General features: G+C 44.2%; 1 protein-coding gene across 6 annotated transcripts in view; it reads left to right on the top strand.

The window, feature by feature from the left end:
• LOC115257156 (uncharacterized) overlaps positions 1 to 16,450 on the top strand; it is a 771,557-nt gene that overhangs the window by 508,809 nt on the left and 246,298 nt on the right. For all 6 annotated transcript variants that reach the window (XR_009996344.1, XM_062846034.1, XM_062846035.1 and 3 more), the window contains one exon: positions 10,422 to 10,554. Coding sequence is in view for 5 of the 6 variants with exons in the window: in XM_062846034.1 (XP_062702018.1) it covers positions 10,422 to 10,554 (133 nt within the window). In the remaining variant the exon portion in view is untranslated. The remainder of the gene's footprint in view (positions 1 to 10,421; positions 10,555 to 16,450) is intronic.

Consider the following 16,450-nt stretch of genomic DNA (forward strand, 5'->3'; position numbering starts at 1 on the left):
CCTTTCTTGATCGCTTCCTTCTTCAGCACTAGCATCTTCTCTCCAGTCCTGGTGCGCCGGATGCTTTTTGTATCCGCGCCCAGTGATGAGAGGCGATTTTCACATTGCATGGCCCTCAGCATCTCAGTTCGAGGCGTAGGGCGGTTTGACCTCTCCACTACAGCTCCGGCGAGCTGCATGGTTTCGTGTAGCATCATCGCGTTGCCAGTAAAGATGAAGCTGTTATCTGAGTTTCTACGGCCGGTCCGGTCCTGCGTCGCCTCGTGCTCCTCCTGTTGAACCTCCTGCCATCTGCTCGCCGGTGGGTACACCAACCACTCGTAGTGGCGATCTCGCCAGTCTGCCAATCACATTGTTGTTGTTGTTCATGGATTTAGTAGTCATTTCTGTTCGGTCCCCCTAAGAGCCGCTATCCCTTACTGCAAATAAAGTAGTCGCCCATGATCCTGGTGGTTATCTATGCAAACAGGGAGGTCACCCAAGGGTTGGCCCTAGTCTGGCTCAAAGCCGGATCAGCGTTAATCAGGAGTGATCATCTGAACCTATTTCCACCCAGTTAGTTGTCTAAACGGGGCATGGGTCAGGAACGTACCTTAAGGCCACGCTACGGTTTTTTTTTTTTTGTGACGGAAGGCTGTGCCGACATTAGCCCATCCACCGTTTCAAGTCAGTGTTACTCGATTTTACTAAAACGATAGAATGCCGTCGCTACCAGCTCACTTGTGCATATTAGTTACATAAGCATGTCCAATCTCAGTTACCAATTACAAAGCATGACCATAATCAGGAACTTACTGGCGGCGTTCCTGATGTGCCTGAGGAACTCCCAACTGGGCTGTGATACTTTGGAAGCGGTGCCATGTTGCTTGTACAGAGTCTTTTTTTCTAGATATGTGGTATTTTTAAAGAGGCGTAACAGAGCCCTTTGCTGGGCCCCCGTTACGCCTAGGCTTACTCCGCTTGATCAATCCGTGTGTTCCGGTCAGCTCCCGGTTCCAAACGGGGTAAGTCTACACTGGAGTGTGGGTATGGTTCGCTTAGAAAAGAATCCTAGGCTCCCACCTGAATGGCTGCGGGACGTGTCTGGACATAAAAGGGATATGCTTCCGGCAGATTCGCAATATAAGCAATGAAAAGGATGAACAATTAAAATCAAATATTTCATTCAAACAAAAGTATTACTTTTCAATGAACTCAAGAGTTAAAAGAAAAGCATCATTGGTACAGATTTAATTGTGAAAAATATATTTAAATTCCACTGGATAATTTACAACACCACTTTTGATAAAAGGCTTCATGTAAAACGTCTTTATACGCTCTTGTCAAACCATGTTAAAATAAGTAGTCTTTCTGTTTTTTTTTCATGTGATTCATAGGGTCAAGCGACCTTTGTTAGGACAAAACCTCAGAACAGAACCTCCAAGCACAACCATTAGCAGGGCTAATAAAGATATAATCTGAAAAATCATTTTCCCCTTTGTGTAACGCGACCTGCTTTATGCTTCAGCGCTTTCACCCAACCCGTTTTATCCCAGAAATTCAAACTCACCATTCATCTTCCATCAATCCGTTGCCAAAGTGAAATGATTCGCCTGGGGCCTGAATCGAGGAAAAATCCCCAACATGATACCGAGCGGAGATGGATGCCCGGTTCAATAAACGTCATATATAAGCGATGTGTTTTCCAGTAAATTGTGTATCCCAAAAAAATCTGAAAAGGGGACGATGAAAATGTTTGATACCGTGCCGGTCCAATGGTATCGCCGGCCGTGCACTGGTCGAGGGAAGGTCACAGGTGGAACGGGAAAGCAGAGGCGAAAATGGATTATGATCTTCATCTTTCTTTTATTACATTTTATAACATTTTATCCAATAATAATAATAATAGTCGTAAAAGTAATGGTGACTCAGCGTGCTTTTGGGAGTCGAGCTGATTGCAGCTTGGCAAGCATATAGACAAATTCTGGACCATACACAGGAGTGACAAAAATAGTGCCACCCGGTAACCGAGAGCACTTTGGAGATGGCGGCGCTCGCAGACAGAGGGAAAATCAATAGTTTTGGGAGAACACTGCACCGGCTGGGAACAATAAAGGGTAATCATAAATGTATACATAGATTCTGATTTTCGATGGGGTGGTTCTATTTTGAAATATGCATTTTTCAAAAATATCTACGAACAAGTAGACTGACATTTTTTGTTCTCTACATTATTATAAACTTGAGATAAATCACCTAATAACACAGGACCACCCTAGCGAGTTATATCCTTCGTCTGAAGATCAATTCTAGTCACATATGAAGCTCATCTCGGATCAGATTCACACGAAACAGCTTCTCGAAATTAGCTATCATCACCAGACGCCGTACGTATATAACTATTAGCTTTGATTTTAGTGCCTTGCTATCATAAACGACGAAGCCATAGGGAGTCATTTCCTTCGATCTGCATACCTGTCTACAAGACGTAATAGAATATTTAAGATACATCAGATTCATATAACTGGATATTGCTATAAAAGACGGTCAAAAGGTTCAATTTTAAGGAAAATTGCGAAATGAAATAGTAAGGTTATCTTTGATATATTCAAAAACAATAGAATAAACTTGACTGAATGTACACTAAAGTGGCTCAAAATCTTAAATTTGAAGCCATAACTTCTCAAATAAAGGTTTTATAGCCCCAAACATTGTTGAAATAGACTGTGACGCTCAATATATGAAATTCAATTGTGAGGCCACTGCAAACATACTACAGCCGTCTGTATATGAAGACCTGCAACAATTTCACTGACACACAGTAGAAATGAATTCTCGCATATTTGCATACACAATCCAATTATGATTTCCAGATATTTCAAAAACTTCTAAGCCTTCGCATTCTTGATCCGTGAAATCATGTCAATTTTGGCAATCTCCATTTGTTTAGAAAATATTCTGTAAATGGATCCATTCTTAAAATTTTATTTTCCGTAAAATAGCAGGTTTCGTCCAGCGATATGGGGTTGCTGGCTTTGATACATCATCTATCGCTGAGAAGCATCAACATTATTCTGCATGTCAGTCAATTTGTTTTTTTTTTTTTAGATACTTTATTCATTGTAACAGGCTGCCAAAGCAGTTTACTATTTTCGATTTATGGTTGTTTTCTGGCCAAAGTCTACGACACATACAATACATACATGCTGCGAAAAGTTTCTAAAGTAGTTTATAGACAACACTCTATTGAATAACGTTCCACTTGAGGCATCTTTCTTCCGGTGTGTGATGAACCGACGCATTCACAGTTATTAATTGAGGATTTTCTCTGTCAATGATTACGAAAAAAATCCCAACACACTACGGCTCCACACTAAACAAGCAACACCAAAGAGAATCAAGCAATGCCATATGTGTTTTCCAGTCGGCATATATCTCTTTTCATATTTTTGATTGTCTGACAATCCCACTCGCTGTTGCCCATCGATTTTCCACGTTTCCATGATTTGTTGCGAACCAGAGCGAAGAATTGATGCTTCTGTTCATCCATTGGAAATTGATTCATGTGTGGAAATTGGATTTTTGCGATAGATTGATTCCACATAACAGGCTGGTGGATTTTAGAAACATTTCTCATCGATTTGTGGCTTTACAGTGGCCATGGTGCCATGGGAGTGCCATGGGATGGGTCAGCAATGGAGTTCACTTGATACAGTAGTGACTGTGCCGGATCAAAATGAGCTCACTGGCCTGGATTGATGAAATCAGTTTAATATTTTGCGGATCAAGAGTTTACGGTCGTTCACCGTTTTCTTCGCACTTATAAGATTCACCAGACGTTTGAGTTTGATTTACTGAACAATCATTGATATATGTTAGGATTTGAAGCCCGATTGCGGTGCCTGGTAAGCCAATTTATGTAAGACATGATTTCACAGGATTTGTTACATAATTTACCACACATTCAGATAGAATTATTTCAAGTTACACAATAACGGGAAGTGTACTCTAGGAAAGTAACGTTTGGTTGCAGAACTCAAAATTGCTTAAAGAGAATTGCAGTCACTGTTCGCCTTTTTCAAAATAAGTTTAGAAAAAGAACTTGTATACAAAACATCATTTTCAAACGAAAAATAAACTGATTTGAGTGTATTTCGTATACGACCAAGAGCATTATTATGTTCTCGGATAAAACGAAAGAAAAACCGTCCGTAATTACTATTTTGATTACATTTACTCTCCTTACCCTTTATTTATTTTAACTTAGGATAACACATATCCTTAAAAAGTACCGTAATCTGGGGGTAGTTGATCAGCGGGGCGAAGTTGATCACTATGGGATCCCCGTCCTTCAACCACTGACTGAGGACACTACAATTCTCTTTCAATGGGAGACGTGAATCAATTGTGTAAATACATTTGAAGAACTTTCAAAAGTTTTAAACCAATTGTGCCAGATTTTACATAAAATATCGCCTTTTTTGGATGTGTATTAAAACTCGGTTAAAACTAATCTCCTTCCTTCAACGTCTTGTGTATCAGATGAGTCTTTAAACACTTTTATTTATTCATGGTAGGCTTATTAAACATCGTTTTGAGTTAAATTTGATGTTAACATATGATTTTATTTGAGAATACGTAGCATAATTTTGCGATAGTAGGCTTTTTTTTCAAGAAATTGCCTACCTTTAGGTGTTTAATGTAACTCACTAAACTTCATTTTATTTTTAACATACAAAATATGTACACCAGTTGTTAGAATTTTAAAAACTTATTCAGATCATTCAACATTATCAAATTTAGTTGGTTCAGTAATTGTTCAATCTTAGAATATTATGTCATCGGTTGATGAGCTTCATACCGGATCGAAAGATTTCAAATTTGGCCATTTTAACTTATTTTTTACTTTTAATTTTTTTTTTAATTTTTTTGTATTTGTGAATTTTAACTTAATGCTAATTCTTCACAACTTTTTTTTTAACAATGTAGCAGTTTGTTGTCAGAATTTCGTTTACGCAACTTTATACTGGTCAACTCAGTACATGTTTTAAACATATTTGTTTGGAATTATATGCATTGAACCTGAATTTATTGAAAAGAATAGAGGAAAACACAGGTTCGTCACAGAATCCCAGACTCCAGCTACGTCATTTAAAGACCCTCCCTTATTACAAAAGAGGTTATTATTTTTATAAAACATTATATTCTCCATGTATTTTATGTTAATATTTTAGTTATTTTACATCAACCTGCGTCTAGTTTTATAATATGGTGAGTTATAGAAAAATATCATAACATCATAAATCAATATGGTGTAAACGTGATATGATTTTCTAGTCGGAAAGTGATTAATTTCCCCCAAGAATACGGCACGCCACAATACTGCCTCGTTCGCGCAAAGACTGTTCTCCCTAGTTCACCCATTTTGCCTGCTGTAATCCTCGCCTTATTGTATTTCTGTTGCTTTTACAACATAATGCGCCCCCAACATCCAAATCGCCATCAGCGAATCATAGCGACGAATCAAGTAGCACCTCTGCTTATGTTTGTATTAGAGAAATCGTTTAAACGTCAAACTCTCGCTAGCTGGTTGATTGGCGACAATTCTGGAGGTGGTTTCATTCGCGTTGGATTCTTTTATTTATTTCACTACGCCTCCAGCAAATGATGCACAGGATTGATTCTTAAAAGAGTTGTTATCCTGCATTATTGCAACACCCTCCCTATACTTTTGTCGATATTATACTTTATCAAACGCGACGGAAGAAACCATCGCCAATGTCGTCACCAACCAATCAGCATGCGAGAGTTTGACATTTAACCGATTTCATTAACGCAAACATAAGCAAAGGTGCTGCTTGATTTGTCGCTTACTTACTGGTCAGACTAAGGCCTGAGTATCCTCTGCTGATCGTAGGAGTTGCCTCCATTCTACTCGGTCCTCCAGTTCCGCACTCTGTGAAGGGTCCGCAAATCGTCCTCCTATTGATCAACCCACCTAGTTCGATGCGCAACACGTCTTCTTGTACCGGTCGGAAGACTCTCGAGAACTATTTTAGTCGAGTTGTTATCCGACATCCTGATGTCATCAGGACATGACCCGCCCACCGTAGCCTCCAGATTTTCGCGGTGTGGGCAATGGTTGGTTCTCTCAGCAGCTGATGCAGTTCGTGGTTCATTCACCTTCTTAAATTCCCGTCTTCTATTAGCACGCCGCCGTAGATGATACGCAGCACCTTCCGTTCGAAAACTCAAAGGGCGTGTTAGTCCTCTGCACGTAGAGTCCATTCTTCGTGTCCATAGACGATTACCGGTCTAATCAGCGATTTGTAGATAGTCAACTTCGTATGCCGGTGAACTGTGTTCGATCGAAGAGTTCGATCTCCGACGGTCTCCAGTGAGCCCGAGTTCACGAATTCTTCAACCGCCACGATTTCTTCACCGTCGATATAAATTCGGGGTGGCGGGTCTTTGGTGCGAATCCTTTGCCATCATGTACATTGTCTTCGACACATTAATGACTAATCCGATTCACCTGGCTTCATTCTTTAGTCAGATGTACGTATCAGCCATCTTCTCAAATTTGCGAGCTTTAAAATCAATATCATCAGCAGAACCAATCAGCTGAACACACGTCGTGAAAGTCGTTCCACTCGTATTTATCCCCGCTCTTCTTATGACACCTTCTAAAGCAATGTTAAACAGCAAACACAAAAGACCAAAATCTTGCCGTAATCCTCTGCGAGATTCGAACGAACTCAAGTGTGTTCCTTATACGCACATCACTCGATCTATCGTCGCCTTGATCAAGCGTATCAGTTTATCCGGGAATCCGTATTCGTGCATAATCTGAAAGAAGGTGATCTCGATCGATTGTATCATATTACGATTTGAAATCGATGACCAAGTGATGTGTTGGCACGTTGTATTCGCGGCATTGCTACAACACCTGGTGGATGGCGAACATCTGGTCAGTTGTAGCGTGATCACCCATGAATCTAGCCTCTTGCAATCGGTGAAAGACGGCGGCATAAAATTTGAGAGAGTATCTTGTAGGCAGCGCTCAGTAGTGTGACCGTGCGGTAGTTCCCGCAATCCAACTTGTCGCCCTTTTTGTAGATGGGACACACGATACCTTCCATCCATTTCCCCGGTAATACTTCCTCCTCCCAAATCTTGGTAATGACCCAGTAGTGTAGTGCTCTCACCATTTCATCTCCACCGTATTTTAGAAGCTCGCTTGGTAGTTGATCTGCTCCAGCGGCTTTGTTGTTTTTCAACCGGGCAACGTCTTCCTCAATCTCTTGGAGGTTAGGGGCAGGCCATCTTTCGCCCTGCGCACGTACTCCTAGATCTGTTACCACGCAACCTTCGGTGCTTGCAACGTCGCCATTATAAGGTGCTCAACGTATTGCTCCCGCCACCTCTCGACACACCTCACGCTCACTCTTGAGAAGATTTCCTTCATTGTCTCGGAAATTGTAAGCTTGTGACACAAAGCCTCTGCGTGAGCGGTTCAGTTTCTCGTAGAACTTCCGTGTGTCCTTAGCGCGGCACAGCTCTTCTATCGCTTCGCGATCTCGTTCTTCGTGCTGGCGCTTCTACCTCCGGAAGACTGAGTTCTGCCTGTTCCGTGCCTGTTTGTAACGTGCCTCATTCGCTCTCATACGGTGTTGCAGCAATCTTGCCCATGCGGCATTCTTCTCGTTTTTCAACTGTTTACATTCGCCATCGTACCAGTCGATTCTGTAATTCGCGAAGTCGCGAAGTCTAGTGCTGCAGCTGAGGTACTATCTATGGCTGATCGGATGTCCCTCCAGCCATCTTCAACTGTAGCTACGCCAAGCTGCTCTTCTGTTGGTAGGGACACTGCTAGATGCTGCGCTACGTTACGCTACGTTAAGCAGCTGCTCGATCTCGATGTTGAACCGCGGCGTTCGACATCGAAGCGTGGTGATAACTGTCGATAGTTTTGAGCGCATGCATACAGCGACTAAGTAGTGATCCGAATCTATATTCGCACTGCGATATGTGTGTGCATTGGTTATATCCGGAAAGAATTTACAGTCGATAAGAACGTGGTCGATTTGGATTTCTGTTTGATGGTCGCGTGATATCCTCGTAGCTTTGCGGATATCTTTGCGGGGGAAGAAGGTGCTTCGGACTACCCTACCAAGAGAGACTGCAAAGCTTACGCTTCGTTGGCCGTTATCATTCGATACGGCGTACAGGCTGTTTCGCCCGATAACCGGTCTGTACATTTCCTCCTTTCCTACCTGCGCGTTCATGTCGCCGACAACGATTTTCACGTCACGCGACGAGTAATCATCGTATGTTTGTTCTAACTGCGCGTAGAACGCTGCTTTCTCGTCATCAGGTCTCCCTTCGTGTGGGCAGAGCACGATAATGATGCTGTAGTTTATGAAACGGCTCTTCACTCTCAAAATACACATCCTTGCGTTGATCGGCTGCCACCCAATTACACGTTGTCGCATCTTGCCCAACACTATAAGTCCTGTTCGCAGTTCATTGGCGGTGCCCCAGCTTTGGTAGAAGGTAGCCGCTCGATGCCCGCTTTTCCACACTATCTGTCCAGTCCAACAAAGTTCCTGCAACGCCACGATGCCGAAGTTGCGGCGAAGTAGTTCGTCGTAAATTATCCTGTCACATCCTGTGAAACCAAGTGACTTGCAATTTTATGTTTTCCAAACGCAGTCCTTGTTTCGTCGCGTGGGTCTTTGCCGATTGTATCGAGTCGTATTTTCTCCTATGCTATTAGCAATGGGGATTTTTACGGGTGGCTTATTGGGCCTACGCCAGCACTCCTTTCTTGCCGGAGAGCCAATCGTGCCAGTTCTGTTTAACGTCCCAACTAACACTTATCTAGCGAGGCGTGATGCAGCGTTTCTTATTCAGCCGCTGGATGCCAGAACAGACACTGTTTGAGTTGCACCTCTTGGTGAACAGACGCTCGGGTCGTACCTCCTCAATTTAGCTGAAGTCAGAAGGACAACAGTGCCCAGTATGCACTACCAGCTAAGCACATAACTCTTAGCTGGCGATCTTTGTCATCGATTGACCCGTGGAAGCATGAGGTAGGAACTTGTGAGGACTAGAGCTATGTTGGACACTCTTCTTATCGACTCACCGTTTTGCAGCCCAAGCTTTAAAGCTACAGCACCATAATTCATGCTTGCTACATGTACCGGTCGTCAGTCATCAGACAGCATTGCATTGATTGAGGCTGGGGTTATTGTCAATATATGGAAGTGGAGGCCTATCTAAATACTAGCTTGTAATTTCGATTATTATTTAAACTATGCAACACTTGTTATAATGCTCAGAAAAATCCTGCAAATCAAAAAGGACTCCTCATTTGTTGGTGAGTGAAATCCACAACAATGTAAGGTTTTCCAATTTCCAACACCTCATTTTCAATGCAATTATTCTCCTCAATTAGAATGCGATCATGCACCGAAATCAACGAGGCATCATTTCATACAATATTCAATCATTTCTCTATATATTTTACATATCGATAACGACCGAGATAAATTAATTATTGAACAACTGATTTGTCCCGTCAATGTAACTCACCACTAATGGTCATTTGATTTGATTTTCCGATTGAATAGCAATTAGTATCACCTTCCATATAAACAAGGTATTAATTGAAATGGGAAGCCAAATCTCGGTCGCCATGCGGCATTATTGCCTATTCAGACACGCAGCTCTTATCATCACAAATCATGGATTACAGGATCAGGAAAAATATGCAATAACAAGTAATTTGTATAATTGAACTTCCGTTGCTTCCATTCCCCACGTTCCTTGAGAAGAACCGTCATCGTCGGTTAGAGGGAAATTGTGTGTGAGCCCGCAGTTGTACTCTTCAAGTATGAACAACGTCTGAACAAGTCAATTAAACAAATTAATTCCCTGAAACCTTTTCCTGGCTCTCACGTCATGTCAATCAACGTCATAACAATCTCCGCCTATGTGACCCACCATCGTCGGTTGTCGTCTTGGCTATTGAAACATTTATCAACGCAAGACCACAAAAACTGAATTCATTATTGATTTTCCGCTGTATTTTCCCATTTGTCTTCAGCATCATTTGTCACACGAATTCCGATCCCCTATCAAGAGGTTATTGATTGTCGTGTCAGAGGAATTCCTGCCATTCCTTTGTCGGTGGCTGGGTTGGATGGTGGTAGCACGAGAGCATTGTCCTACTTTTTCCGTTCACATCACCGATTGGCACGGGCACGAGCTGTCTGTCGGTCTGTACGGAGTAACCTGAAAGGTACTCTCCGAGGATCAGTCAATTTAGTGAATTTTCTCCCATCTCGCATCCGCCTCCTCGTGACGTGATGCGGTGGTCCCAACCTAACACGGAAGCATCGTAGACTGACTTTGTTCCTTCTCTGTTTCATTCACAGTATCGACAACGACGGTGGAAGCTGTGCTTGGTCGGACAACGTCACTGCCCTGCGACATCACACCAGACGAAGCCAACGATCGCGTCTATATGGTTCTGTGGTTTCGAGAGAGTGCAGGGAAACCCTTGTATAGGTAAGTGCACTGTGTCCGAAATAAAAAATGCAACCAGAGTGGAGTGCTAAAATTTGGATTGGACTGCTTTATATCAACCATATATATCTGAGTATTTCCATTTTGGTTGGTATTTTACAATTTACAATTTACGATGGCTATGATGCATCAGTAAATGGATTCAACGCGAGTTAATTCATAAAAGCAGTAAATGAACAGGTTGGTGGAAGTCAAGCCCGTGCACAAGGGCAAGGTTTTGGGGGTTAAACCCCTCCCATTTCCGAAGTTCCATACACTGGGCGCCCCTCCACCTTTGTCACCTGTTCTGTGCACGGGCCTGGTGAAAGACAAGGTATATATTTTTGGTTTACTCATAATTGCGGGGATTATGGGGAGTGCGAAGTGGCAAATGTCCAATCTGACAATACCTGTTGTTTAGCCGGTATTTATTATCGCTATTTTTTAATTTTAATTTTTTTATCTTTAACATGGATGACACGTGCAGCAACGAAACTATTTGATCGAATACTTCAGGTACAATCAAATAGCCCCCAAATTCCCCAGGTGAGCAACGAGAGATTAAAAAAAGCTCGGACATGTGGGATTGAGTGATTTTCTCTGTTAATCTGCTCAGAAATTGGGTTCGAAAGAGTATAATAAAAAAAAATTAATTCCAATCATCACGAGCACAATCTGCGGCCAAGCTTGCTTACTTATTCACTTTGTTCAGCGAGTCAAAATATGAATGCGTCGCTCATACGAGTACTGAGGGATTACCATTCGGGAACATGGCAGAAACAATCAAATCTGGTTGAATAAGGTCGTTTAATCGGTCACTGTCATGTGGCATTGAAGAATATGAATTTCGCATGTGCGTGCATCCTAAAAGTAGGCTATTATGGCCAGTAATTATGGGCATTAATTATCTAACTGCTGGTAAATGATTATCATTGCATAATCAGCATGTATTTGATTGCGCTCAACGTGAATAACACACCCATCAATTAGATTTGACAGATTGTTAAATCAACATCAATCGTATTGAATGGGTTCATGTGGATAAATGTTATTGACTCATTTATACATGGGAGAAAATAAGTCTAAAGACAGAGCCTATATTCGCACAATTTATTCATTGGTTAAATTACGAAAAAATAGGTTGAATTTAGAAAAAAGTTTCAAACAATAAACAAATCGCGTTCATTCGTCGTCCATATATCTGCAACAAAGATGGTTATATTTGCGGTGTAGGGGAAGATGAGATATGAATCACCCTATAGTGCCTCGTAAATAATTTGCTCAGTAGCTTAGTGATCGGGTAATCGGGCGAAACAGCCTGCACGCCGTATTGAATAATAACGGCCAGTGATGCATAAACTTTGCAGCCTTCCGTGGTACGGTAGTCCGAAGCACCTTCTTCCCCCGCAAAGATATCCACAAAGCCACGAGGATATCACCCGACCATCAAACAGGAAACCAAATCGACCACGTTCTTATCGACGGTAAATTCTTCTCGGATATAATCGATGCCCGCACATACCGCAATGCGAATATAGATTCGGATCACTACTTAATCGCTGCATGCATGCGCTCAAAACTATCGACAATTATCACCACGCGTCGAAGTCGAACGCCTCAGCTTAACATCGAGCAGCTGCGTAACGTATGTAGAAGTGGATCAATACTATGCACAGCAGCTAGCAGTGGTCCTACCAACGGAAGAGCAGCTTGGCGCAGCTATAATTGAAGATGACTGGAGGGACATCCGATCCGTCACGCTTTGCGACTCCGAATCACAGAAACGAATGGTACGACGGCGAATATGAACAGTTGAAAAACGAGAAGAATGCAGCATGGGCGAGAATGCTGCAACACCGTACTAGAGCGAATGAGGCACGTTATAAACAGGCGCGGAACAGGCAGAACTCAGTATTTCGGATGAAGAAGCGTCAGCAGGAAGAACGAGATCGCGAAGCATTGGAAGAACTGCACCACGCTAAGGACACACAAAAGTTCTACGAGAAGCTGAACCGCTCGCGCAGAGGCTTTATGCCACAAGCCGACATGTGCCGAGATAATCACGGGAATATTTTCACGAGCCAGTGTGTGGTGGTCGAGAGGTGGCGGCAGCATTACGATGATCACCTCAATGGCGACGTTGCAAGGTTGCGTAGTAACAGATCTAGGAGTACGTACGCAGGACGAAAGATTTCCAGCCACTAACCTCCAAGAGATTGAGGAGGAGGTTAGCCGGTTGAAAAGCAACAAAGCCGCTGGAGCAGATCAACTACTAAGCGAGTTACTAAAACACGATGGAGAAGCACTGGCTCAAGCACTACACTGGGTAATTACCAAGATTTGGGAGGAGGAAGTATTACTGGAGGAGTGGATGGAAGGTATCATGTGTCCCATCTACAAAAAGGGGCGACAAGTTGGATTGCGGGAACTATCGGATTAGTAATTAATGTGTCGAAGGCAAAGTACTTGATGGCAAAGGGCTGCAGGGAGGAATCATCACGCCCGCCACCCCGAATTTCTATAGACGGTTATGAAATCGAGGCGGTTGAAGAATTCGTGTACTTGGGCTCACTGGTGACCGTCGACAACGACACTAGCAGATAAATTCAGAGACGCATTGTTGCAGGAAATCAAGCTTACTTTGGACTCCGCAGAACTCTACGATCGAACAAAGTTCGCCGTCACACGAAGTTTTTTTTTATAATTTAGAAATTCTGGCAACTCTGCTGCGAACTAGCTGTTCTTTGCTTTGTGCTCTGTTATTTACCCTAATTATCCATGTAGATCAACATAAAATCGCTGTGTACTGCATATCAACTAAAAATCATTATGCTGCAATGCTGTTAAGCATATTACATTCTCGCTGTGAGTAGAAACACCTGAGAAATGCGGCCTTAAACATCTCGAACTGCTGCTGCATCTGCCCGCCATATCATTGCCTCGAGAATGATTCTTTAAGGAAGGCCTTGGAATCTATCTCGACTGAATCTGATACAGTGTCTAATGTACTCATGAAACAGGAACTTGAACTGGACCATCAGCGACGGTCGGAATTGTCTTCCAATACGGTTCTATTAGGGATACCACGCCTGCCGAACGAGAATACCAAAACTCTGGTTGACATTACCTGTCAAACTCTTGGATTCAACGACGGTGAAAAGGCAATTGTCTCGTGCACTAGATTAGCAAAGTCGAAAGATCAGAACAGCCCAATAAGAATCGTTTTAAAGAACGTCCATGCCAATGAACGTTTGATGGCAAGGAAAAAGGAATTAGGTGTCCTAACAGTATCGATGATTATGGGATACGCTGGCCTAACGGATGGGGTTTCTATTCGAGATGACCTTTCCCCGCTTTCGATGGAGCTTTTCCGTTAGCTGAAATTGCAACAACCCCTGCTCAAATTCCGTTATGTTTGACCGTTATGTTACTAACATTTGACAACGGACAACACATATAACACCCAGTGGCCCAGTGGAGAATATTTCGATTGACGAAAAGTTTTAACCGACTGGAGCGGGAATCGAACCCACACTCCGAGGCTGACGAACTCCTAAACGACTAACGCCGCTAACCGCTCGGCCACGAAGCAAAATTTGATTCTATATTCGCAATATTTGATGAGATATTTCAGATATGGTTTTCGCCCATTGTCACCCCCAACGACGGTATACTGAAATAAGATAACCGAAGCAATTCTGAAGGTTTCAGAGTCTCAATATCGGAATGACTCGGACCGGCACGAGTATAACAAGAGGGATGATACAATCAATTAACCGTTTTCCAAATAGTCCTCTGCACTGCCGCCATCATTAAAAAGGTCCCTATGACGAACCAACGAACTAACTTTTCGTGGGTCACGCCAAGCAGATGTAAAATATTTAATACAATTTGGAAAATATTTTCTTTTAATGCAGAAGTTCCCAAACTTTTTGCTACCGCGGCGCATTTTGAAAATTTCAAAAATGTCGCGGCATACCAACAACTTTTTATAAAGAATTTTAACAATTTTAACAACTTCAGTTTAAAATTTCAAATATAAATCGTTGAAAAATCTTTCAATGTCATATTTTCTAATAATTGAAAAAAAAAATAGATTTTCAAAATCCTTCTTAAAGAAAAAATGGTTGAAGATTCAAAGAACTTACCACAAATTTTAGGTTTCTGGAACACTGCATTGCACAGCTTTTAAATTTGTTAAATAAAGCACGTAGATTACCAAACTTTAAGAAAAATATATATAAAAATGGGATACCACTAAGAATCCGCTGGGAATCCGCTGGGAATCCGCAGGGATTCCGCTGGGATTCCGCTGGAATCCGCTGGGATTCCGCTGGGAATCCGCTGGGATTTCGCTGGGAATCCGCTGTGATTCCGCTGGGATTCCGCTGGGATTCCGCTGGGAATCCGCTGTGAATCCGCTGGGAATCCGCTGGGAATCCGCTGGGAATCCACTGGGAATCCGCTGGTAATCCGCTGGGAATCCGCTGGGAATCCGCTGGGAATCCGCTGGAAATCCGCTGTGATTCCGCTGGGATTCCGCTGGGAATCCGCTGGGAATTCCGCTGGGAATCCGCTGGGAATTCCGCTGGGAATCCGCTGGGATTCCGCTGGGAATCCGCTGGGATTCCGCTGGGAATCCGCTGGGATTCCGCTGAGAATCCGCTGGGATTCCGCTGGATATCCGCTGGGATTCCGCTGGATATCCGCTGGGATTCCGCTGGGATTCCGCTAGATATCCGCTGGGATTCCGCTAGATATCCGCTGGGATTCCGCTGGGAATCCGCTGGGATTCCGCTAGATATCTGCTGGAATTCCGCTGGGATTCCGCTGGGAATCCGCTGGGAATCCGCTGGAAATCCGCTAGGAATCCGCTGGGATTCCGCTGGGATTCCGCTGGGATTCCGCTGGAAATCCGCTGGGATTCCGCTGGGAATCCGCTGGGATTCCGCTGGGAATCCGCTGGGATTCCGCTGGGAATCCGCTGGGATTCCGCTGGGAATCCGCTGGGATTCCGCTGGGAATCCGCTGGGATTCCGCTGGGAATCCGCTGGGATTCCGCTGGGAGTCCGCTGGGAATCCGCTGGGAGTTCGCTAGGAATCCGCTGGGATTCCGCTGGGATTCCGCTGGGATTCCGCTGGGAATCCGCTGGGATTCCGCTGGGAATCCGCTGGGATTCCGCTGGGAATCCGCTGGGATTCCGCTGGGAATCCGCTAGGATTCCGCTGGGAATCCGCTGGGATTCCGCTGGGAATCCGCTGGGATTCCGCTGGGAATCCGCTGGGATTCCGCTGGGATTCCGCTGGGAATCCGCTGGGATTCCGCTAGGAATCCGCTGGGATTCCGCTGGGAATCCGCTGGGATTCCGCTGGGAATCCGCTGGGATTCCGCTGGGAATCCGCTGGGATTCCGCTGGGAATCCGCTGGGATTCCGCTGGGAATCCGCTGGGATTCCGCTGGGAATCCGCTGGGATTCCGCTGGGAATCCGCTGGGATTCCGCTGGGAATCCGCTGGGATTCCGCTGGGAATCCGCTGGGATTCCGCTGGGAATCCGCTGGGATTCCGCTGGGATTCCGCTGGGATTCCGCTGGGATTCCGCTGGGATTCCGCTGGGATTCCGCTGGGATTCCGCTGGGATTCCGCTGGGAATCCGCTGGGATTCCGCTGGGATTCCGCTGGGATTCCGCTGGGATTCCGCTGGGAATCCGCTGGGATTCCGCTGGGAATCCGCTGGGATTCCGCTGGGAATCCGCTGGGATTCCGCTGGGAATCCGCTGGGATTCCGCTGGGAATCCGCTGGGATTCCGCTGGGAATCCGCTGGGATTCCGCTGGGAATCCGCTGGGATTCCGCTGGGAATCCGCTGGGATTCCGCTGGGAATCCGCTGGGATTCCGCT

Source organism: Aedes albopictus, chromosome 1 (genome assembly GCF_035046485.1).
Source record: "Aedes albopictus strain Foshan chromosome 1, AalbF5, whole genome shotgun sequence".
NCBI classification, from domain to species: Eukaryota; Metazoa; Arthropoda; class Insecta; order Diptera; family Culicidae; genus Aedes; species Aedes albopictus.